At 44.3% G+C, this 25324-nt stretch overlaps 1 protein-coding gene and 1 long non-coding RNA gene across 2 annotated transcripts in view; one reads left to right on the top strand and one right to left on the bottom strand.

Annotated features, from left to right (window-relative positions):
• The window catches only part of LOC140404699 (uncharacterized), a 47658-nt gene extending 38731 nt beyond the window's left edge, over nucleotides 1-8927 (top strand). The window contains exons 2-4 of the long non-coding RNA XR_011938552.1: nucleotides 574-663; nucleotides 2510-2628; nucleotides 8429-8927. This is a non-coding gene — a long non-coding RNA (uncharacterized lncRNA). The remainder of the gene's footprint in view (nucleotides 1-573; nucleotides 664-2509; nucleotides 2629-8428) is intronic.
• Nucleotides 1-25324, bottom strand: part of LOC140404691 (latent-transforming growth factor beta-binding protein 2-like) — a 685726-nt gene that overhangs the window by 374002 nt on the left and 286400 nt on the right. Inside the window, exons 9-11 of the mRNA XM_072493356.1 lie at nucleotides 25043-25117; nucleotides 21680-21802; nucleotides 1913-2077 (exon numbers count right to left, since the gene is read on the bottom strand). Of these exons, the coding sequence (XP_072349457.1) occupies nucleotides 1913-2077; nucleotides 21680-21802; nucleotides 25043-25117 (363 nt within the window). The remainder of the gene's footprint in view (nucleotides 1-1912; nucleotides 2078-21679; nucleotides 21803-25042; nucleotides 25118-25324) is intronic.

Here is a 25324-nt window from a genome sequence, read left to right as displayed (position 1 = left end):
CATGAAAGAATCCACAAGAATTCACATGAAGATCAATTTCTCATTACACCTAGATCTGTCTGTAATCAGCTGGATCTGTCTGATTTTCTCAAAAATTGATAACGGTCAAGAGCAGCAATGAGCCTAGCACAGATGATTGAGGGATTTCACTCACAGACAGAAAGAACATGTGCAGCCATCGTATCATAAGTGATATCTATTCACTGGCTCATTCCTCAGGGTAATGCTTTGATCAATCAAAATCAAGATGCTGGTTTAACTTTCAAACAATGCTTGGCAGTTAACTGTCAGTCATGATTAACTGGTGCATTCTCCATGGCAACGCCTCTACCAGAGGCCACTTGCCAACCAATCAGCACCCTCTTCTCATATAGACTATACATTTGATTTCCCTGACATGTATGCTTGAAAGCATCCTGATGGAATGCAAGATGAGAAGCTTCAATAAAAAAAAAGATTTTCTTTCAAACAATACTCAGAAAAGGGAAAGCGGTGAAGTTGTCATAAATGACCCAATTTAAAAGTACAGTGTACCTGATGATAACAGCTAAGTCTCATTACTTTAACTTTCAGAGTCTTAACCGAACCAGATAGACTACATGGTCAGCGTGTTGGAGCAAAAGATCACAGTTAGGAAGACCCAATCAGAATCATGCAGGATTGGTAAGTGGGAAGGTGATGAGGGAGTATGTGGGTGTGTGGGTCCAAAGGTGGTTCAAGGATTCTTTATAATTCCTGAAGAAAGATCCCTGCTTCTTCTGGCCCACAAGGGTACCTAAAATGCAAATACAAAAACGTATCTTCCTCAGAGCCTTTTCCGTTCCTGATATATTGGCCTGGCAGGGAAGCAGCAATTGCTCCCTTATTCAGGCTTTGGAATAAAGTAGCTATTAACAATCAGAACCAAAAAGAGGTGATCTAATTTTCAAAAATTAAAAAATACTCATTCATCCCAGTTTTCATATTTGGGACCACAATAAATAAATAGTAAACAATGGTGGTTCCTGGGTATTCACTGTAGTGCACATTATACACTCATTTTTAATTTATTGTTTAATTCTTTGAACGGTAGATTTCCATTTAGTAAATCAAATCTGTTTTTAATGTAAGAAAAAACAATCTTTTCTAAGCCACGGCTCAAGTTCTAAATACATTTCAGGATAATTAAGGATTGTTTTTGATCCATAATGTTTGTTTCCTGACATATTTTCAGTATGAGGGAGATCACATTGCAGTGACTTTTCCCAGATGGTTTTTATTTGATACTGAAATACTGTTTAAACAATATCAAAATTCATCCAAGAAATTTGTTCGAGAACAATTTTTTATCAAATGCATTATTTAAATGATCCATTGTGCCCTGTAAAATAAAATCAACTTGACCACTCTGTTTAACACAGCATTAAAGAGCATCATCAACTTATGTGTTTGTATTACAAAAACATTTGAATGAGTAAAATATAGTTAGCAGAAATTACATTATAATTCTGATCTGTAACATCCCATAAATAGATATCCATCTCTTTCATGGTGGCATGGGATAGTGGTTAGCACTGTTGCCTCACAGCGGCAAGGACCTGGATTCAATTCCGGCCTTGCATGACTGTGTGGAGTTTGCACATTCTCCCCGTGTCTGCATGGGTTTCTTCCGAGTGCTCCGGTTTCCTCCCACAGTCCAAAGATGTGCAGGTTAGGTGGATTGGTCACGATAAATTTCCCCTTAGCATCCAAAAAGTTGGGAGGGTTACAGGGATAAAGTAGGTTAGTCGGCCTGGGTAGGGTTCTCTTTCGGAGGGTTGGTGCGAAGCAGATGGGCCAAATGGTCTTCTACTGCACTGTAGGGATTCTATGAGTCTTTCACCTTCAGCTATTTATAGAGAACAGTGATGCATAATGTGTAAAAGATGATCACCTGAGCCAGGAAGTGGACACTTCTCACAGTTTCTACCCCATCCTTTGCCCACACGGCTACAGCAGCAGATCTGTTTTGTGATTTGCTGAGAAAGAGGCAAAGAGCAGTTTCTTCTGGATAATGATCTGAAACAAGTTCCTTTTTCTACTGAAACAGCCTTGTCAGCTGAAAAGGAAAAGACATTTTAAAAAAAATTAACAATTTGATTCATAGGACGATAGTTCAAAAGGCAAATAATCTCCAATCTGCAATTAATCTATATCCTAACATCCCAAAATGACTGATCATTATTAATCTCGAAAGCCAACTTTTGCTTCTTTTTAAATCCAGGTTGAAACAATTTTTAGGCAATATCATCTTCATTGTCTATGTTTCTATCATCGATGTTCATTGATGCGGCTTTGTACAGTGTAATGGAATATTTTGTTTGTGTACAGAACAACAGTGGCTAGATTTTTTTTTAAATGGCCGTGAACTTTTTGGGATGTCCAGAAGAGAGATACAAGTATGTGAACATAAATTCGCATTTGGTCTTTTAAATTGTATATAATCTACTTTGAAAATGTTGGAATTTTGAAATATATCTTTCATTCGCAGCTGCCAAGTTCACAATGAGAATCTTCCAAGAAAGGATGAAAGGGAAGAGCAAAGAAGATGCCAGTATCATCACAGAGCATCAGGATGTTTAAGCACATGAAGAGAAGAAACATAAGGGGGTTAGTTAGCCAGCATTGCTCTTGTACACCTCTTATTTAGTGATCAGTTCGAAATAAACTCTAACAAAGGCCAACTAGCACTTATTCAACTTGCAAGAAAGGCACACCCCAGGAGACTTAGTGAGGGAGAAGATAAATAATTTTGGGATTTTCCACACGGAGGCGGCCCACCACTAGCTGCCAGTGGGATCTTCTGATTCCACCGTGGTTTCCCATTGAATGCATGCCATGCCTCGCCGCTGAGAAACCCGTGGCAGGGTGCGCTGAATGGCCGGAATGTTCCCGCCCACATATATGTATGATTGTATTTTATGGCAGTTATAAAACTGCAGGTCACAATTATTAATTGGCTATGAATCAGTTGAGGAGATCAAATGTGCTATATAAATAACTACAAGTTTTGTTCCATTGAGTTCTGCCATTGGTACATTGAGTAAATCCACGCCCACATAGAGCAAGCCCCCATGTGGCAAACGACAAAGAGAAATTAGTTTTCCAGCAAAACAAATTAAACTGGTATTGAGCAATAGAAGCATAAGTGATCTGGTTCATGCCTCAAATATTCAAAATATAAACCAATAACTAATTTAACCCACCTACTGGGAAACTGGTATGATTGGCAAGGCTGCCCATTTCACATCTTACCCAATTTAACTTTCCATTGAAGTCAATTTTGGGGTGCCTATCAGGTGTCATTAGTTTCCAACCGAACAATCCTAGAATAAAATTACTCCAAAGGAAATATGGAGCTGTTTGAGATTATTCTTAGTTAATCTGATCTCAAGGGAATGAGAAGAGGTAGTAATACCCTCGAAGTTTCAGATTATGGTGGACAATATTCAGGCTAGTGTTCCTACTTTTCATTGCTACACATGATCTGATGTAAAATATTAAGTGAGGTTTGATTCCTGAGCTATACTGATATTGAACAATAATACAGTATAGGTCAATGGACAGAATTTGGTAGTGTGACTCTTGTGCAACTGCCAAATAATGAGGTACTAATGGAAGATAATCTGAATCTTGGCAAACATTTCAGATGGTGTGAAAGCACCCAAGTTTTCTGCAAGATTGACATTGTGAAGCATGTGTTCATCATGTATCTCAGCATATATATCATTGTCATGCTTTGGTTTGTTAATCACCATATGTATATGTTTCTGACGGGATACCGGATAGTCATTATTATTACTTGAGGAAACCCATTGTGCGTGGTCTGTTTGGATCAGGGATGCGCAATCAATTACTCTCGAGACAAGGTGAGTCATTGGGACTCACTTTGGAGCGTCCGCGATGCTGAGGACGTCGTGGATAGCACGTTTAGCGAGTTGGTCACACCGCAGGTGAAAGGTACTGAGGGAGATAGTAAATGGGTGACCAAAAGACAGAGCAAGAGTAGGAAGGCAGTGCAGGTGTCCTCTGCGGTCATCTCCCTGCAAAACAGATATACCGCTTTGGATACTGTTGAGGGAGATGGCTCACCAGGGGAAGGCGGCAGCAGCCAGGTTCATGGCACCGTGGCTGGCTCTGCTGCGCAGCTGGGCAGGAAGAAGAATGGCAGGGCTATAGTGATAGGGGACTCAATTGTAAGGGGAATAGACAGGCGGTTCTGCGGACGAAATCGAGACTCCAGGGTGGTATGTTGCCTCCCTGGTGCAAGGGTCAAGGATGTCTCGGAGCGGTTGCAGGACATTCTGGGGGGGGAGGGTGAACAGCCAGCTGTCGTGGTGCACATAGGCACCAACGATATAGGTAAAAAACGGGATGAGGTCCTACAAGCTGAATTTAGGGAGCTAGGAGTTAAACTAAAAAGTAGGACCTCAAAGGTAGTAATCTCAGGATTGCTACCAGTGCCACGAGCTAGTCAGAGTAGGAATGTCAGGATAGAGAGGATGAATACATGGCTCGAGAGATGGTGCAAGAGGGTGGGGTTCAAATTCCTGGGACATTGGAACCGATTCTGGGGGAGGTGGGACCAGTACAAACCGGACGGTCTGCACCTGGGCAGGACTGGAACCGATGTCCTAGGGGGGGTGTTTGCTAGAGCTGTTGGGGAGAGTTTAAACTAATGTGGCAGGGGGATGGGAACCGATGCAGGAAGTTGGAAGGTAGTAAAACAGGGACAGAAATAAAAGGCAGTAAGGGGGAAAGTGTAAGGCAGAGAAGCCATAGTCAAAAATCAAAAAGGGCAACAGTACAAGGTACAGTGACTGAGGGGAGCTCAGTGAATAGGACCAGGAATACTAAAAGAAATAAAACGGGAAGTGAAAACATTAATGGTAAGCGATGCGGCAGGTTGTTACAGGAAGATGTGGGTTCGCCGACAAGGAAAATTAGGAGAAAGGTTAAGAGGAAATATAACTTAGGAGAGGTTACTGATCGAGGTGTTAAGATTCAGAACAGAGGTAAAAAAAGCCAACATAAGTGTACTTTACCTGAATGCTCGTAGTATTCGGAATAAGGTAAATGAGTTGATGGCGCAAATCATCGTGAATGACTATGATTTAGTGGCCATTACTGAAACATGGTTAAAGGATGGTCACGACTGGGAGTTAAATATCCGAGGGTATCAAACTTTTCGGAAGGACAGAGTGGATGGTAAGGGAGGTGGTGTAGCTCTGTTATTTAAGGATGACATCCGGGCAACAGTAAGGGATGACATCGGTGCTATGGAGGATAAAGTTGAATCCATTTGGGTGGAAATCAGGAATAGTAAGGCGAAAAAGTCACTGATAGGAGTAATCTATAGGCCACCAAATAGTAACATTATGGTGGGGCAGGCAATAAACAAAGAAATAACAGATGCATGTAGAAATGGTACAGCAGTTATCATGGGGGATTTTAATCTACATGTTGATTGGTTTAACCAGGTCGGTCAAGGCAGCCTTGAGGAGGAGTTTATAGAATGTATTCGCGATAGTTTCCTCGAACAGTATGTAATGGAACCTACGAGGGAACAAGCGGTCCTAGATCTGGTCCTGTGTAATGAGACAGGATTGATTCAGGATCTCATAGTTAGGGATCCTCTCGGAAGGAGCGATCACAATATGGTGGAATTTAAAATACAGATGGAGGGTGAGAAGGTAAAATCAAGCACTAGTGTTTTGTGCTTAAACAAAGGAGATTACAATGGGATGAGAGAAGAACTAGCTAAGGTAGACTGGGAGCAAAGACTTTATGGTGAAACAGTTGAGGAACAGTGGAGAACCTTCCAAGTGATTTTTCACAGTGCCCAGCAAAGGTTTATACCAACAAAAAGGAAGGACGGTAAAAAGAGGGAAAATCGACCGTGGATATCTAAGGAAATAAGGGAGAGTATCAAATTGAAGGAAAAAACATACAAAGTAGCAAAGGTCAGTGGGAGACTAGAGGACTGGGAAATCTTTAGGGGGCAACAGAAAGTTACTAAAAAAGCTATAAAGAAGAGTAAGATAGATTATGAGAGTAAACTTGCTCGGAATATAAAAACAGATAGTAAAAGTTTCTACAAATACATAAAACAAAAAAGAGTGGCTAAGGTAAATATTGGTCCTTTAGAGGATGAGAAGGGAGATTTAATAATGGGAGATGAGGAAATGGCTGAGGAACTGAACAGGTTTTTTGGGTCGGTCTTCACAGTGGAAGACACAAATAACATGCCAGTGACTGATGGAAATGAGGCTATGACAGGTGAGGACCTTGAGAGGATTGATATCACCAAGGAGGTAGTGATGGGCAAGCTAATGGGGCTAAAGGTAGACAAGTCTCCTGGCCCTGATGATATGCATCCCAGAGTGCTAAAAGAGATGGCTAGGGAAATTGCAAATGCACTAATGATAATTTACCAAAATTCACTAGACTCTGGGGTGGTCCCGGCAGATTGGAAATTAGCAAACGTGACACCACTGTTTAAAAAAGGAGGTAGGCAGAAAGTGGGTAATTATAGGCCAGTGAGCTTAACTTCGGTAGTAGGGAAGATGCTGGAATCTATCATCAAGGAAGAAATAGCGAGGCATCTGGATGGAAATTGTCCCATTGGACAGACGCAGCATGGGTTCATAAAGGGCAGGTCGTGCCTAACTAATTTAGTGGAATTTGTTGAGGACATTAACAGTGCGGTAGATAACGGGGAGCCAATGGATGTGGTATATCTGGATTTCCAGAAAGCCTTTGACAAGGTGCCACACAAAAGGTTGTTGCATAAGATAAAGATGCATGGCATTAAGGGGAAAGTAGGAGCATGGATAGAGGATTGGTTAATTAATAGAAAGCAAAGAGTGGGGATAATGGGTGTTTCTCTGGTTGGCAGTCAGTAGCTAGTGGTGTCCCTCAGGGATCAGTGTTGGGCCCACAACTGTTCACAATTTACACAGATGATTTGGAGTTGGGGACCAAGGGCAATGTGTCCAAGTTTGCAGACGACACTAAGATAAGTGGTAAAGCAAAAAGTGCAGAGGATACAGGAAGTCTGCAGAGGGATTTGGACAGGCTAAGTGAATGGGCTAGGGTCTGGCAGATGGAATACAATGTTGACAAATGTGAGGTTATCCATTTTGGTAAGAATAACGGCAAAAGGGATTATTATTTAAATGATAAAAAATTAAAACATGCTGCTGTGCAGAGAGATCTGGGTGTGCTAGTGCATGAGTCGCAGAAAGTTGGTTTGCAGGTGCAACAGGTGATTAAGAAGGCAAATGGAATTTTGTCCTTCATTGCTAGAGGGATGGAGTTTAAGACTAGGGAGGTTATGCTGCAATTGTGTAAGGTGTTAGTGAGGTCACACCTGGAGTATTGTGTTCAGTTTTGGTCTCCTTACTTGAGAAAGGACGTACTGGCACTGGAGGGTGTGCAGAGGAGATTCACTAGGTTAATCCCAGAGCTGAAGGGGTTGGATTACGAGGAGAGGTTGAGTAGACTGGGACTGTACTCGTTGGAATTTAGAAGGATGAGGGGGGATCTTATAGAAACATATAAGATTATGAAGGGAATAGATAGGATAGATGCGGGCAGGTTGTTTCCACTGGCGGGTGAAAGCAGAACTAGGGGCCATAGCCTCAAAATAAGGGGAAGTAGATTTAGGACTGAGTTTAAGAGGAACTTCTTCACCCAAAGGGTTGTGAATCTATGGAATTCCTTGCCCAGTGAAGCAGTAGAGGCTCCTTCATTAAATGTTTTTAAGATAAAGATAGATAGATTTTGAAGAATAAAGGGATTAAGGGTTATGGTGTTCGGGCCGGAAAGTGGAGCTGAGTCCACAAAAGATCAGCCATGATCTCATTGAATGGCGGAGCAGGCTCGAGGGGCCAGATGGCCTACTCCTGCTCCTAGTTCTTATGTTCTTATAACTAATAGGCTTTAATCAGCTAGAACTGTTCCCAGCAGCTTTGATACAGAAAGTGAAGGCTGCTGGGACGGCATTGGCTCTTATGCCCCGCCTCTCAGGGCGGAGCTATGTGCATTAGCCAATGGCAGACTCCTGGGTCTGGCCAATGGTCATCCACCTCTCAGGTACCGCAATATCTGGTATTACCACAATCAGTGCATAGCTTTTTGTAGCTGCAGCAGCCTTTGCTCCAATGCACTGCTGCTGACAATGACCCTTTCTGCCACATGATTTGCAGAATTGGTTAAAAGCGGAGAATTTCATTAGTGCAAACAGAAGGCCACATGGCTTGCTGGGTTTAGGTGTTCAAGTGAGTGCGTCAATAATTGAGGTTGTACTTAAACTTTGTAAGCTTCGTCGACCTGCGAGTATTGCTTTATACCTACGTCCATCCTTCTGTAGCTCTTCAATGCTATAGAGTTTGGGCTTGTCTTGCAGATCATTCTGAAACACTTCATGGGAGCGAATGCGACCACCAACATGGGAACAGATGCGATCACCAACTCAACCATTCATCTGCTGGTTCTACATCTGGAAAATCACAGTGCGTACCTTTTCTCTGCATCTGATGAACTGGTCTTTGACTTCTATGGGCTGTTGTTGAAATTACATGAACTCTAGTTGATGTGGAAGCTTATCCGGATTCTGGACTGGTCTTTCAATGTAATCCAAGTCTTTTGGGGATCATTTAGTTCTTCTTCTGTCCATGCTGATGTGTTCAACTATGTAGACCAGTGTTTTCCAAACTTCTTTTCCCAGGACCCACTTTTACCAACTGGTGGAACTTCGCGATGTATGCCGGACGACGTTTGCGACCATGCCGGCTGGCATTAGCGACCCATGCCAGCCGACCTTCGTGACACACCATCATTGCTTACCTTCAATACAACAGGTGTACCTGCTTGGTCGCACTTGCTTCGTTACTCAATGCAACATTTTTGATAAGGACTTTGGCTGACAATTTAAGTTCTCGCTACATCCTTTGAAACAAATCAAGAGGTTTATCCTCAAACTTGCCATGCTTAGTCTTCAAATGCCTTTGAAGATTTGAGATTTTTAAACTTTCCTTTGCCAGTACTTCCCTGCATATAACACACATGGGTTTTGCATCCCGATTTGCATTGGCACAATAAAGCCGGAACTCAAGAAAGCATCATACTGCTTTGTTCCCGAATTCAATTTCTTCTTAATGAGTTGTTCACCAGAGGCCCTAGGGCTGTATACAACTCACACCAGCTCTGCTTTGTCTTGCCATGGACTCTCCAGTGAAGCTCTCTCTAGCAGTGGGCGACATTAAAGGCCAGTCACGGCCAGCATTTTTTTTTTGACTTTGAAACTTTATTTAGTGCCTGACTTTTCGAAGTTTATGACTTTTTAACGACTGAAAATTAAACAATTTCAGTTGAACATTTGCATCCTTACATTAACACACAAACTTTGTTTTAAATATATTCCCATTTCTTTAGGAATTCAAACAAGTATAGGAAAGAGTACAATCTTGTTTTTACTTTACAAACTATGACTTTAGACGAGATGAAGTAACTTGTCAAACACACACAAAGTCACATTATTTCTTACTGGTTCAACTACATTGCACTATCCAAACATCCAAGTCATCTACTTCTCCATTCTCACTAAAAGCACTCACTTCCTGGTTTCCAGAGAGGGGCGACATAAAGTGATGACTATGTAGGCTTTTTCTCGTGTTGACATGTGTCAACCGTATTGACTGGCCTCGTTTGATTGGTATTCCTGGCCAGTAGCTGCATCCACCCCAGTCACAGACTGCTGACCACTCCCCGACCAGTACATCACATTGTGGGAGTGCAAGCGGATGTTGCGCCGATCGATGACTAGCTTGACCATGGAGCCGCAGGTCGCGTACTGCCGATCTGTGGTGGGTGACAAGCAGTAGAGCGGAGCTCCAAGCTGGGGCCACCACCGTTAGCATCGTGCGTTCACGTGGCTGCCCATCAGCTCCTGTCCCCACCCCCCCGCTGCGCGAGGTGACCAACACACAGCCCAGCCTTGAGCTGCCCGACACTCAAACGCCGCAACTAATCGAGGACTGTCCATGGCCGGCAGTCTCCACAACCTGTCACGGTCGTTGGGGGATTTCTTCCCACAATCAGGAATGGCACAAGTGAGTGCTCCACGAACCTCCTGACACCCGCCCGCGATCCACCCGCAGATCGCAACGATGAGTTTGAAAAACCCTGGCCGACCTTCATTCCTGGTTGCTAGGTGAATTATAATGACTTGCTTGTTTGGTTCAGGCACAGCCACAGCCCTGTACGCTGTTTAAATATTTTGAATTCGGATAGGTGAGATGAATCCCAATTTAAACCAAAGAATGTTGTGGACATTTTGACAATATTCCATTGACCTTCTTCTCTGATAGTATCTCGGATGTCGTTATTCTTTACCTTGTGATCCAGAATGGTCTGATGAGTTGATGATAAAGAAATCACCAATCTTTAGATTGAAGTAACACTAATTTATTGAATAACGATTATTTGAATAATGTTCGCACACACCACTGAGCTATAACTGCTAATAAAATAAGGTTGAATCTGTTAAACAGTAATCTATAATCTAGTATTAACTGATGATGACCTCGTGTTAACTCTCTCTAAACTACTCCTCGTGCTGTGATCAATACTTCTCCTTTGCTAACTACCCAGTATTTCCTGAGGTCTGATATTTATACTGGGAACTGGTGGTGCCCTCTAGTGTTTGAATTACATGGAGATGTAATAATTAACCCTTCGCTGGCATACCTATATACATATTATATGCTACTGTAGCCACTTTCGTGCACTTTAGTGAAGTTCTACTGTTACAATCGCAACTTTCTCTTGCCTGATTTTTATAATTGTTTATGTGTGTTCGACTCTTCCTTGCTTGCTATCGATACAGCCCATACTCTGGTCATTCACCTTTCCCGAATGAGCTAACTTGGAGTTGGTCCTCGACCCACTATCCCACTCACTGAAATGACAGGCTATGCACTGCAACTTCACCACAAGGAATCTGTCTGCTCATCAGCTCTTTACTTATAACCCGGCATTGTAACTACACAGCTTTTCCGTGGAACCAGCATTTGTTGTGGTTTCAGCACTCTTCAATGCTGCAAACACATTGGGGTCTGACCAAAACATCAAGGGTTGTCTCGTGCCATGTAACACGATCGAAGGCTGTTCACCATGTTGTACCTGCATTTAATCTTGTTGCCATGCTGTTTGACCACTGCTGAACATGTGTTTCTAAATTGATATAAAAAGTACCAATCATTCATAAGGGATTGTGAAAACACATTGTGGGTTTGTTTATTTAAACCAGGCACTTCAGAATATTACCTGGGTAGAAGGTTTGAAGATATCAGCAGGAGACTTGGTGCCATGTTCTCTGCCTCACAGGCCAAAATGAAACTAAGACTGATCACATGGCACGGTGGCACAGTGGTTAACACTGCTGCTTCACAATGCCAGGGATCTGGGTTCGATTCCAGCCTTGGATGACTGTCTGTGTGGAGTTTGTACTTTCTCCCAGTGTCTGCGTGAGTTTCCTCCGGGTGCTCCAGTTTACTCCCACAGTCCAAAGATGTGCAGGTTAGATGGATTGGCCATGCTAAATTGCCCCTTAGTGTCCAAAAGGTTATGTCGGGTTATTGGGTTACAGGGATGGGCCGTGGGCCTGACCCTAGGTAGGTTGCTCTTTCAGCAGATCGGTGCAGACCCAATGGGCCAAATGGCCTCCTTCTGCACTGTAGGGATTCGATGATGATGGCATTCGGCTTTCTTTAAAAGGTATATTACAACAGTGGGAGTCTTTCATGTACATCACCAAGAGTGGCCAAGTATCACAACTACTGACTAAATTGACCAAGTCCTGAAGGACATATCTGGCAGTATGTGCCTGCCTCACAATTGTAACTACACAGCTTAGGTAACCAACCAGGAAAGATCTACTTGGTCTGGTCCTCACCAATCTGCCTGTCACAGATATATCTGTACATGATAGTATTGCAGAGACAGAGCCCCATCTTCGCACTGACATCATCAATCACATTATAAAACAGTATTCCGTGCCTGAATCTCTTTCATGACCTCATCAGTCCGGTCTCGGTAGGTTACTGCGTCAGTGTGCACACAAATGCTAAAATGCTGCTGGAAACTTTACTGACCTCCACATTACCTAGGACCACACAATGTCCAAAAGGAAATGAATGAGACACTTAACAGGCACAAGCGACCCCTTGCCATTCTCCACATGGGTGCATTTCCTTTCCTTCCACTGTCCCATATCAATTTTCCTGAAAAAGGATGAGAGCTAATGGAGTTGAAGCGCACACACAACTTCAGGGATATTGGCAGAAAATTAGGATGAAAATATATTGTAAATCAGGTCCATTAAATCTAAATCATGCTTTTTTTTTGCAAAAGAGAAAGATTCAAAAACCAGGGGCAAAGGTCATGGGGGAAAGAATGGTTAATATCAAGTCATTCAGTAGGCAAGAGCAGGACGCTGCAACACTGAGGCAGGTATATTTGACTACCGCCTTTGCAAGGGCATGGGCATTATAAATATGACCTAACCAGTGCCACTCACAACCCAAGAATGAATTAAAAAAACACTTGTTCTGAAAGGTGTCATATAGAAGTGTGTTGTTCTCTCTTTAATTGCCCCTATACCTCCTGAAAACTGGAGGTGGCAGAAGATGAAGGAAGAATTTTCTATTCCGTCACATCTATGGTCATTAAAAAGGTTATTGGGTCGGTTGTGTCATAATATACATCAGTCCATTATGGTGCAATCACATACACACACTGATGGACATGCAGTAGGACCAACCAGCATACATAACACCGCAGCCAATCACCAGTGAGAGCACAAGCACGATAAAGACAGGGGACAGGAGAGTTCCCGCTCATTCTAGCAGCAGCCAGCTCAGAGCACAGAGCTCACAGCCTGCATCACAGACATTCACCATGTGCTGAGTGCCTCACCATAGCTAGTGATAGGAAAGGGTCCACAGTTAAGCTGGTATTGCTTATACCCACGTTTACAGTATGTTAGCGTAGTTGAACAGTTAATAAAATAGCCTTACACCACTTCCAGCATTGTTGGCTTCTTTGTGAACCAGAACACCCAACACGACAGGTTGTACTAAGTCTTCTCCCTCTAAATAATGACTCAGGGAATGATCATTGCTGCTCCAGCAGCTATTTACAATCTCCTACACTCCCAAGATTATCAAGAGACGGTGACCAGAATTCTCTGTCCGGTGGCTGTTGGCGGGAGTTTCTGGTCGTGCCTGCACGCACCCCCACCTTTGGGTTTCCCAGCGGCGTGGGGTATTTCAATGGGAATTCCCACTGACAGCGGCAGGAAGAGAGAATTCCACCGGCAGCGAACGGCATGCTGCCCAAGGCCAGAGGCCAGAGAATCCCGTCCAGCGACAGTAAGAAAGGAAATCTTCTGCTGGTTTGTGGGAGCAGGGCAGAGGGGATGTGAGGTTCTTGTGGAAACATGGTAATTGATGTTGTACTTGATTTTTCCACTTTTTTCACTACTATCACATTCAAATTTAGCAGGATGGTGATTCAGTCCCTCACTATAAGCCAATATTGTGGCTTTTAGGAATAGGACATTTTAATTTTAATACATCAGAAACAAAATAGGAAGCTGTAGACAAAAATAATAAATTTAATTGTCACAGTACTTTCTGTTCTCAGCTGACCTACAGGCAACTGTCACCAATAATACAACACGGCTAGAGACAGTTAAGGTTACAGTAATTCAGAACTCAGCTTCATTTCAAACTACCACAGGGAAAATCAGTAACATCAATCATAACATAGTTCATAAATCCATCAAGCAGGTCATTCATAGGCCTGTATGCCAGAGCAAACAAATTCACCATTTTCACCCTGGAGACCTGGCATTATAATGAACCAGCCCTGGTTCATATTGCAAGAGTCATATCAGACCATGAAATTAATAATGCTAATTTAGTGACCCAAGCTCCAACATTAGAAACATAGAAAATAGGCCAGGAATAGGTTATTGGAGCATGCTCTGCCATCTGTTATGATCATGGCTGACCATCCAACTCAGTAACCTGTTCCCGCTTTCTCCCCTTATGCTTTGATCCCTTTATCTCCAAGAGCGACATCTAACTCCTTCTTGAAAATATAAATGTTTTAACCTCATCTGCTTTCTGTGGTCGTCAATTCCACAGGCTCGCTGGGTAAAGAAATTTCGCCTCATCTCAGTCCTAAATGATTTGCCCCGTAATCTTAGACTGTGACCCCTGGGTCTAGACTCCGCCGCCATCGGGAACATCATTCCAGCATCTACCCTGCCTGGTCTCGTTTGAATTTTATAGGGTTCTATGAGATCCCCCTAATTCTTTTAAACTCCAGCGAATATAATCCTAACTGACACAATCTCTTCACATACGTCAGTCCTGCTATCCCAGGAATCAGCCAGGTGAGCCTCCTCTGTACTCCCTCTATAGCAAGAACATCTTTCCTCAGATAAGGAGACCAAAACTGCACACAATATTCTAGGTGCGCTCTCACCATGGCCCTGTATAACTACAGCAAGACATCCCTGCTCCTGTACTCTAATTCTCGCGTTATGAAGGCCAACATACCATTTGCCTTCTTTACCGCCTGCTGCACTTGCATACTCACTTTCAGCGACTGGTATACAAGGGCACTCTGTTCTCATTGTACATTCCCTTCTCTCAATCTGTAGCCATTCAGACAATAATCGGTCTTCCACGATCACATGATAGAGCACGGTAGCGGCTGTGTTTTCACGAGCTCCGGCTTGGCTCATCATTCAATCTTAGTTTTTATCCTTGTGCACATCTCTTTTATGTCTTTTTGGTTTACACTTGTTGGTCAATGTTTCAGCACTTTTGAGTTGAGACAATATCTATATCAATAGACTATCCCTAATCCCACACACTTTAATTTTACACGCTAATCTTTTATGTGTGACTTTGTCAAAATCCTTCCGAAAGTCCAAATAAACCACTAGTTACATCCTCAAACAATTCCAGTAGGTCTGACAAGCATGATTTCCCTTTCATAAATCCATATTGACTGTCCGATTCTGCCACTGTTTTCCAAGTAGGAGTCTAGCATATTCCACAAATGGATATTAGGCAGACAGGTTTATAATTCTCTATTTTCTTTACACCTCCCTTTTTACATAGTGGGGTTCCATTAGCTACCCTCCAATTTGCAGGAAAGAGATTCCGCTCCATTAGCTTTGAGATAGTGACCAAATACAGTCACTTGCTAGACGGCAGTCTTGTTGGAGAACTATCAGTTCCTGAACTATTTGAAGAAAGAAAGAAAACAGTAAGGCTGGTAAGTGACCCCAACACTGCCTTCTTCAGTTCCAATTTATTGCACCATTGAAACAATGTGACCATTGCAGCTATTTATAATAAGGGACACAGGTAGGCGTTTCTGTGGATGGGAAAGAGACTCCAGGATGGTAAGTTGCTTCCCTGGTGCCAGGGTCAAGGATGTCTCTGAACGAACACAGGACATCCTGAAGGGGGAGGGTGAACAGCTGGAGGTTGTGCTAGACATAGGTACTAACGACATAGGCAGGAAGCGTGATGAGGTCTTGCAGAAGGAGTTCAGGGAGTTAGGCAATAAGCTAAAAAGCAGGACCTCTGGGGTTGTAATCTCAGGATTACTCCCTGTGCCACGTGCCAGTGAGGCTAGAAATAGGAGGATAGTGCAGCTAAATATGTGGCTAAACTGGTGGTGCAGGAGGGAGAGTTTCAGATTTCTGGACCACTGGGATATCTTCTGGGGCAGGTGTGGCCTGTACAAGGATGGGTTCATCTAAACTGGAGGAGCACTAATATCCTGACGGGAAGTTTGACAAAGTCACTCAGGAGGATTTAAATTAGTATGGCGGGGGGGGGGGGGGGGAGGGAACCTTAGAAGGTGTAAAAACTGAAGTGGAAATAGAGCACAAAAATAAGAGATCAACATCACTCTGTCTGCTCAGACACAGTGGCTTGAAGTGAATTTGTTCCAGCGTCAGAAGTATAGCGGGTAAGGCAGATGAACTTAGAGCACTTACTAGTACTTGGAATTACGATGTTGTGGCTATCACAGAATCATGGTTAAAGGAAGGGGAGGATTGGCAGCAGAACGTTGGAGGATATAGATGGTTCAGGAGAGATAGAGAGGGATGTAAAAGGGGTGGGGGAGTAGCATTACTGGTGAGGGAGAATATTATAGCCGTACTGCACGAGGACACCCTGGAGGGCTCATACAATGAGGCAATCTGGGTAGTGCTCAGGAACAGGAAGGGGGCAGTCACAATGTTGGGTGTTTATTACAACTGCCAGTGAGAGATAGAGGAGGAGGCAGGTAGAGAGATTTTGGATAGGTACAAAAGTAACAGGGTTGTTGTGGTAGGGGATTTTAATTTCCCCTCTATTGACTGGGACTCACCTAGTGCTAGGGGTTTGGATGGGGCAGAGTTTGTAAGGTGTATCCAGGAAGCCTTCTTGATGCAATATGCAGATAGTTTAACTAGGGAAGGGGCAGTACTGGACCTGGTATTGGGGAATGAGCCTGGACAGGTGGTTGAGGATTCAGTAGGGGAACATTTTGGGAGTAGTGACCACAATTCGATAAGTTTTAGGGTACTTTTGGACAGGGATGAGGGTAACCCTTGCGATAAGGTGCTAAAGTGGGGAAAGGCAAATTACGATAACATTAGGCAGGAATTGAAGAATTTGGGTTAGGTGCGGCAGTTGGATAATAAATCAATGTCGGACATGTGGGAGTCTTTCAAGTGACAGTTGATTAGGATTCAGGAAAGTCAGGTTCCTGAGAGAATGAAGGATAAGTATGGGAAGTTTAGGGAGCCTTGGATAACGAGGGATATTGTGAACCTTGTCAAAAAGAAAAAGGAGGCTTTTGTATAGTCTAGAAGGTGGGAACAGTCGAAACCCTTGAGGAGTATAAAGAAAGTAGGAAGGTACTGAAGCGGGAAATTAGGAGGGGTCATGAATAGTCCTTGGCAAGTAATAATAATCACTTATTGTCAGAAGTAGGCTTCAATTAAGTTACTGTGAAAAGCCCCTAGTCGCCACATTCTGGCACCTGTTCAGGGAGGCCGGTAGGGGAATTGAACCCGAGCTGCTGGCCTTGTTCTGCATTACAAGCTAGCTGTTTAGCCCACTGTGCTAAACCAGCCCCCAAGTAGGATTAAGATGAATCTCAAAGCTTTTTATTCATATGTAAAAAGCAAGAGGGTGGCCAGGGAAAGGATTGGACCATTTAAGGACAAAGGGGGAATCCATGTGTTGAGACAGAGGAAATGGCCGAGCTACTAAATTAGTACTTTGCATCAGTGTTCACTAAAGAAAGGGACTTCGTGGAAGTTGATTCCTGGGTAGGACGTGTGCACAGTCCGGGTCATGTTAACATTGAAAAGGAGGAGGTATTGGGTCTTTTAAAAGATATTAAGGTAGATAAGTCTCCTGGGCCAGATGGGATTTATCCAAGAATACTGAGGGAAGCAAGGGAGGAAATTGCTGGGGTCTTGACGGACATCTTTGTATCCTCATTGGCTACACGTGAGATCCCAGAGGAATGGAGAATAGCTAATGTGGTACCGCTGTTTAAGAAAGGTAGCAGGGATAATCCTAGAAACTATCGGCCGGTGGGTCTCACGTCGATAGTAGGTAAATTATTGGAGAGAATTCTCAGGGACAGGATTTATAACCATTTGGAAACAAATGGACTCAGAAGCGATAGACAGCATGGTTTTGTGAAGGGGAGGTCATGCCTCACTAACTTGATCGAGTTTTTTGAGGAGGTGACAAAGATGATCGATGAGGGGAGGGCGGTGGATGTTGTTTATATAGACTTCAGTAAAGCCTTTGACATTGGCAGACTGGTACAAAAGGTGAAGCCACATTGGATCAGAAGTGAGGTGGTAAGATGGATACAGAACTGGCTCGGTCACAGAAGGCAAAGGGTAGCAGTAGAAGGGTGTTTTTCTGAATGGAAGGTTGTGACGAGTGGTATTCCACAGAGATCGGTGCTTGGGCCTCTGTTGTTTGTTGTGTACATAAACGATTTGGAGGAAAATGTAGCCGGTTTGATTAGTAAGTTTGGGGATGACACCAAGGTTAGTGGAGTGGCAGATAGTGTTAAGGATTGTCAGAAGATACAGTAGGACATAGATAGGTTGGAGTTTTGGGCAGAGAAATGGCAAATGGAGTTTAATCCGGACAAATGTGAGGTAATGCATTTTGGTAGGACTAACAGAGGTGAAATATAACGTAAATGGTAAAACTCTTAGGAATATAGAAAGTCATAGAGATCTGGGCATGCAAGTCCACGGATCTTTGAAGGTGGCAACACAAGTGGACAAGGTAGTCAAGAAAGCATACGGAATGCTTGCTTCATTAAAAGGGGCATCGAGTATAAAAACTGGCAGGTCATGTTACAGTTGTATAGAACTTTGGTAAGGACGCATTTGGAATATTGCGCATAATTCTGGTCGCCACACTACCAGAAGGATGTGGAGGCTTTGGAGAGGGTGCAGAGGAGGTTTACCAGGATGTTGTCTGGTCTGGAGGGTGTTAGCTATGTGGAGAGGCTGAATAGACTGGGATTGTTTTCATCAGAAAGACATAGGTTGAGGGGTGGCCTGATAGAGGTCTACAATATTATGAGGGGCATGGATAGAGTGGATGGGCAGGCACTCTTTCCCAGGGTGGAGGGGTCAGTCACCAGGGGGCATAGGTTTAAGGTCTGTGGTGCACACTTTAGAGGAGATATGCGAGGCAGGTTTTTTTTACTCAGAAGGTGGTGAGGGCCTGGAATGCGTTGCCAGGTGAGGTTGTGGAAGCAGATACATTAACGTAGTTCAAAAGGCATCTTGACAAACACATGGATAGAATGGGTATAGAGGGATACGGCATAAAGAAGCGCTGAGGGTTTTGGCAAAGGTTGGTATCATGACCGGCACAGGCTTGGAGGGTCGAAGGGCTTGTTCCTGTACTGTATTGTTCTTTGTTCTTTCTTTGTTCTTTGTATTTCAAACATAACAGGTGGGACTTTCCAGTGCCACCGATTTCAATGGACTATTAGCTGGCTCTCCGCATCCACCGTGGAGCCAGAAAACCCTGCCTGTTTCCAAATTTCTGTGGACTTTCCACTTCACTCTTGCTATCAGTAGTAAACCATGTAAATGGCTAAAATTAAAGTTGGAACAGGATCCTAGCCTTCATCACCAATTTCCATGGAACCTTATTTAAGCAGACAACGCAGGCACCCATATCAGGAGGAGTCTGTCTGAGCAGTTGCTTCCGACATCGAGTTTCCCTGGTTCCAGTCTCGGATTTGTCAGATGGCTGTTGCACAAATTTGGGAAAAAAGGCACACACCAGCTTGCTTGCCTCGATACCTGAATATTCAACCTGTGAGATTTCAAGAACTGCCCCTCTTAATGGAGGGGAAAGTGGAGGTATTTGTGTTCTTCAAAAGGGTGGATATGCACTGCTATTTCTTCCCCCAGCTAAGATAGGCACCTGAGATGCACCTGGTGGGCAGGTGCCACCCAACAATGTTTAGATTAGAAAAGCTACCTTTTATCTGTAGTGTCAGTAACAAGGGGCGTCATTCTCCGACCCCCCGCCGGGTCGGAGAATGGCCGTTGGCCGCCGTGAATCCCGCCCCCGCCCCCGCCAAAGTCTCCGGTACCGGAGATTGGGCGGGGGCGGGAATCGGGCCGCGCCGGTTGGCGGGAACCCCCGCTCAATTCTCCGGCCCGGATGGGCCGAAGTCTCGCCCAGAAATTGCATGTCCCGCCGGCGTAAATCAAAGCTGGTATTTACCGGCGGGACCAGGCGGCGTGGGCAGGCTCCGGGGTCCTTGGGGGGGGGGGGGGGCGATCTGACCCCGGGGGGGTGCCCCCATGGTGGCCTGGCCCGCGATCGGGGCCCACCGATCCGCGGGCGGGCCTGTGCCGTGGGGGCACTCTTTCCCTTCCGCCTTCGCCACGGCCTCCACCATGGCGGAGGCGGAAGAGACTCTCCCCACTGCGCATGCGCGGGAAACTGTCGGCGGCCGCTGACGCTCCCGCGCATGCGCCGCATTTCCGCGCCAGCTGGTGGGGCACCAAACGCCATTTCCGCCAGCTGGCGGGGCAACAAACGCCATTTATGCCAGCTGGCGGGGCGGAAATCCCTCCGGCGCCGGCCTAGCCCCTCAATGTTGGGGCTCGGCCCCCAAAGATGCGGAGCATTCCGCACCTTTGGGCTGGCGCGATGCCCGTCTGATTGGCGCCATTTTTGGCGCCAGTCGGCGTACATCGCGCCGTTTGGGGAGAATTTCGCCCAAGGTATGTAGCAATTAGGTTGAGATTAGCTGACATAAATATTTGGACTAAATTTAGGAAACTCTATTACTGAACTGGAAAGTTTATTACAAAATTTTATTAAGGGGTTCATTACTTGCCAGAACTGAATACATTACATACACATGGCCTAGACATTCTGAGGACTCTGTTCCACTGGTATGTTGCAGAACAGAACCTAATGAAATCCTTGTCTCAAAGGTCAACCACACATTAAGTTATGGGAAAAAGAATTTTCACATCTGGGATAGGTAATTTGCACATCTGGGATAGGTTTCCAACGCCTTCATGGGCGTTAATGACCAAATCCAATCAACCATTTAAATGACAAAATGTATCTTGACCTTTGGGCCACTTGGGCCTGAATTTTGTGCCTGTCGAATGCACAATGCCAATGGTGGTGGAAGAGGCTATGATCCTTTCAGCCTCAATTGTTGAAGCAACGCAATTTCATGCTGGGTGGTCAATTCAGGGCTGGCCAGTGTGAAATGCACATGCACATTGGAGAAGGGCTGCCAGCAGGGCAGGGATGTGGTAGGCGCCAGCCAGGTCCAGTGGGGATGCAGCAGGGCATTTCAAATTGTTTGAGGCAGCACCCTGAAGTTTGCCAGGAGTTCTAGGGACGGCACGGGAAGCTGCCCAAATATAAGCTACAGTGATGACATCAGCACACTCTCGACAAGCTGGGAGGATGGGCAGTGCAGGTGGGCACTCTGACCCCTGCTTTTCGGGCGAGTTCCTGTGCACAGTCAGAAGGGCGGGGCAGTGAGTGCCAAGCAGGACATCCTGATGCCGTGGGATGGAATGAGGAGGCCATGCCACAAAATGAAGGAGGCCTGGGCAGAAGTGGTAGCTCAGGTCAACGGCTATGACATGATGTGATGCATTTGGATTCGCATGAGGAGCTGGCTGAGGTGAGAGTGCCCAGTGTGCCAGTTGTCAGAGAGCTGAAGACCAGAATGAAGCTGAGTCTCAGGCAGTTGATGAGCCCTAGGTGCCGTTATCAGGCAGATGTTGAATGTCCAGCGGGATATCTGATACGATCTGGCGGAGATTCCCGAGAGTCTGCATGCCACGGTCTCGGCACTGTTTTGAACCTAAGCACCGTGCACACAGTCTCCTCCATTGAGAGTATGGCAACATTTTAACATAAAATGGATTATCAAAACTGGATGATAGTTTGAGATGTTCAACATCTGCCTGCCTTAACTGTATCCAGGCATGTGACTGATTTACTTGACGTAGAATCATCAGAATATTACTTACAGATGCAGTGGCTCCTTGATGTATCCAACATATACCCAGGTTTACAGGTACATCTGTAGCTACCTCTGGTGTTCAAACAGTTAGCATTTTGACACATTCCTGACATCAGGCATTCATTGATATCTGGGATTAAGAAGAGAGACCATTTTATTATTGAGCATTAAATAATAGATACTGGGCAGGATTTTCAGCAGGTTCCGTGGCTGCAGAGGACGCAAACAACAGGGAACCCCATTGGTCACGGCGGGATCAGTGATCCCACCACTGGCCAATGGTGGGCACCTCCACTGCCGCAAAGCACACTATAGGGGGTTGTGGAAAAGCCCACCACATGTCAAGATAACCTCTTAAGGCAAAACCTTAAAACAAATTATATGAGATTGGCAAATCTCTAAAGAGCACACCTGAAGATTTTGAATGAACTGATATATCAGTGTAATTTATACTGTAATTTATACTAAAAAGCCATATCCTTACAGGGAAGGCCATCTTTCATCATAGAGGACATCACAGTGACCCACATGATGAAGGAACAGGAAAAATTGACATGAAGAGGATGAGCACAATATTCAAAAAAGAAACAGGATGCAACAAAAACTATCACAACTGCTGAATCAACAAAGAGCAGAACAATGCCAAGGAATTAAAAAAAGAGAGGATGAAAATGTACCCATTTGTCAGAACAACTACCCTAAATCAACAGAGTTTACCTGCAATGACAGTGCCTACCATTCCTCCAACCCCAGTGTGAATGGGATATGGAAAGTTTAGTAGGTCTCCAGACTGCCTGAACCCATCTACTCAGAGACTTAACAGGGGGAACTTGAAATATATTGGATAAAGACCTGAGGGGCAAGTGTAATGAGGGTCTGGCACATGTGGTTTAATGTGGGAATGAGTATAGTATCACCCACACAGCGATGCAAGAGACCTGCACCTAGAGGTCAGTGTTGCGACAGAGCTGTGTGCACGAGCAAGCATGAAGACAGCTCCTAGTGTGAACTTTTAATTCTATATATCTATAGGTCTTGTAGTTAATAAATACATAGAGTTAACCTACTTAAGACTACAAAGACTTCATCAAGACTTACCGAATGGTATCCAACACCCCACAACAGCTGCATGGTGTGTCCCCCACCTGCCACTGGGTGAACACCAGCAGTGGCAGGATGAGGCCTCAAAGTGGCATTATCTGCTCACTTAAGGACCTGAATTGACAGTACAAGAAGGCCAGAAGTACAGGAAGAACATTGCTGGGTTTTTCCACTGTGAATTTAATCAGGGCCGTGGCATGAAGGTAGCAGGATCCCCACCCACAACCATCCCATCCGATCCGATTAAATGTCTCCATACCAGACTTGCCTGAGTGAGGCCTGTAAGTTCTGCCCATTAACTTTTCTCTCTCCAGAGATGCTGCCTAACCTGAATAATTTCAGCATTTTCTTTTTTTTAAATTTCAGATATGCAGCATTTGTAACATTTTTCAATGGTATTAGAGAAGCGCATGGGATTGGGGGAAATGTATTGAGGTGGACAGAAAACTGGTTGGCAGAGAAGAAATAAAGAGTAGGCATTAATGGGTCCTTTTCAAATTGGCAGGCAGTAACTAGTGGGGTACCACAGGGATTGGTGCTGGGACCCCAGCTATTCACAATATAAATGATTTGGATGAGGGAACAAAATGTAACATCCCAAAGTTTGCAGATGATACCAAGTTAAGTGGAGGGTGAATTGTGACGAGGATGCAGGGATTCTACAGCATGATCTGGACAGGTTGGGTGAGTGGGCAAATCAATGGCAGATGCAGTATAATTTGGATAAGTGTGAGGTTATTCACCTTGGAAGCAAAAACAGGAAGGTAGATTCCTACCTGAATGGTTGTAAATTGGGAGAGGGGAGTGTGCAGCGGGATCTGGGTGTCCTTGTGCACCAGTCGCTGAAGATAAGCATGCAGGTGCAGCAGTCGGTAAAGAAGGCTAATGGTATGTTGGCTTTCATTGCGAGAGATTTCGAGTATAGAAGCAGGGATGTGTTGCTGCAATTATACAGGGCCTTGGTGAGGCCACACTTGGAGTATTGTGTGCAGTTTTGTTCCCCTTCTCTGAGGAAGGATGTTCTTGCCCTTGAAGGAGTGCAGCAAAATTTACTTGACTGATTCCAGGGATGGCGGGACTGCCATATGAGGAGCGATTGACCAGGTTAGGATTGTTCTCGCTGGAGTTCAGAAGAATGAGGGGGGGTTCTCATGGAGACTTATAAAATTTTAACGGGACTAGACAGGGTAGATAGATGCAGGGAAGATGTTACCAATGCTGGGTGTGTCCAGGACCAGGGTTCACAGTCTGGATTCAGGGTAAACCATTTCAGACAGATATAAGGAGACATTTCTTCACACAAAGAGTGGCGAGCCTGTGGACTTCATTACTACAGGAAGTAGTTAATGCTAAAACTTTGAATATATTCAAGAGGCGGCTAGATATAGCACTTGGGGAGAATGGGATCAAAGGTTATGGGGAGAAAGCAGGATTAGGCTATTGAGTTGCATGATCAGCCATGATCGTGATGAATGGCGGAGCAGGCTCGAAGGGCCAAAAGGCTCCTGATCCTATCTTCTATGTATCTATGTATCTATAAGCTGGGCTTGTTCTCCATCAAGAGGAGAAGATTGAAAGGAGATTTGCTGGAAATGTTCAAAATCATGAGGGACCTGGGCAGAATAGATAGAGAGAAACTATTCCTGGTGATGGGACTGTCAAGAATCAAAAGACATGGCCTTAAGATGATTGGCAAAAGAAACAATTGTGAAGTAAATAAAACATTGTATGCAATGAGTGATGAAATATAGGCAGAAGGCGGCCATTCAGCCTCCCAGCCTGCACCGTCATTCATCAGGCCATGATTGATCTGCTTGTGTTCCAAGCTCTACATTCCCATCTACCCATAATAACCTTTGATTTCTTTGCCTAACAAGAATCTATCTACATCTGCCTTAAAAATAATCAATGAGCCTGCCTCCACCATCTTCTGAGGCAGAGTTTCAAAGTCACACAATCCTCAGAGAAAAAAATACACTGCCTGAATGTACAGTGGATACAAATTCAATCACTGCTTTCAAGAAAGAATTGGTTAATTACCCGAAGAGAAAAAAAAGCAGGACTAAGGCGAAAAAGCAAGGGAGTGGGTTTAGGTGAGTTAATCTGGCACAGACACGATTGGCTACAACACAGAAGCAAGCCATTCAGCATATGACTACTTAAACATCTTAATATACTGCCTTATTTAGTAATGGGACACAGAATTGCATTCCCTCCTCAATTGTGTCACATGATTCAACATTCAATCTTTTAATATTTTATCACTCACCTTTACAGCTTGTCTGGTTCATTTTTTTATAGCCCAGAGGACATTCAACCTGGCCATTATGTATCTTGGGATGTTCTAAGGAATAAAGGAAGAAACCATGATTATGATTGCTACGACAAGATAAATATTGAGACTCCATTTGTAGTGCAGACCCTTGGTGGACAGAAGTGGCAATTGCATAATTGACCATATTATGCGAAATAAATTATTTGCAATCTATGCCCCTACCAAATATAGCTCTAGGCCAGGATTAGTGCCTTGCAAAACTTGCCCCAAAATATA

Source organism: Scyliorhinus torazame, chromosome 2 (assembly GCF_047496885.1).
Source record: "Scyliorhinus torazame isolate Kashiwa2021f chromosome 2, sScyTor2.1, whole genome shotgun sequence".
Classification (NCBI taxonomy): domain Eukaryota; kingdom Metazoa; phylum Chordata; class Chondrichthyes; order Carcharhiniformes; family Scyliorhinidae; genus Scyliorhinus; species Scyliorhinus torazame.
Note: the sequence above shows the minus strand (reverse complement) of the source record. Positions and strands in the feature narration are given on the sequence as shown.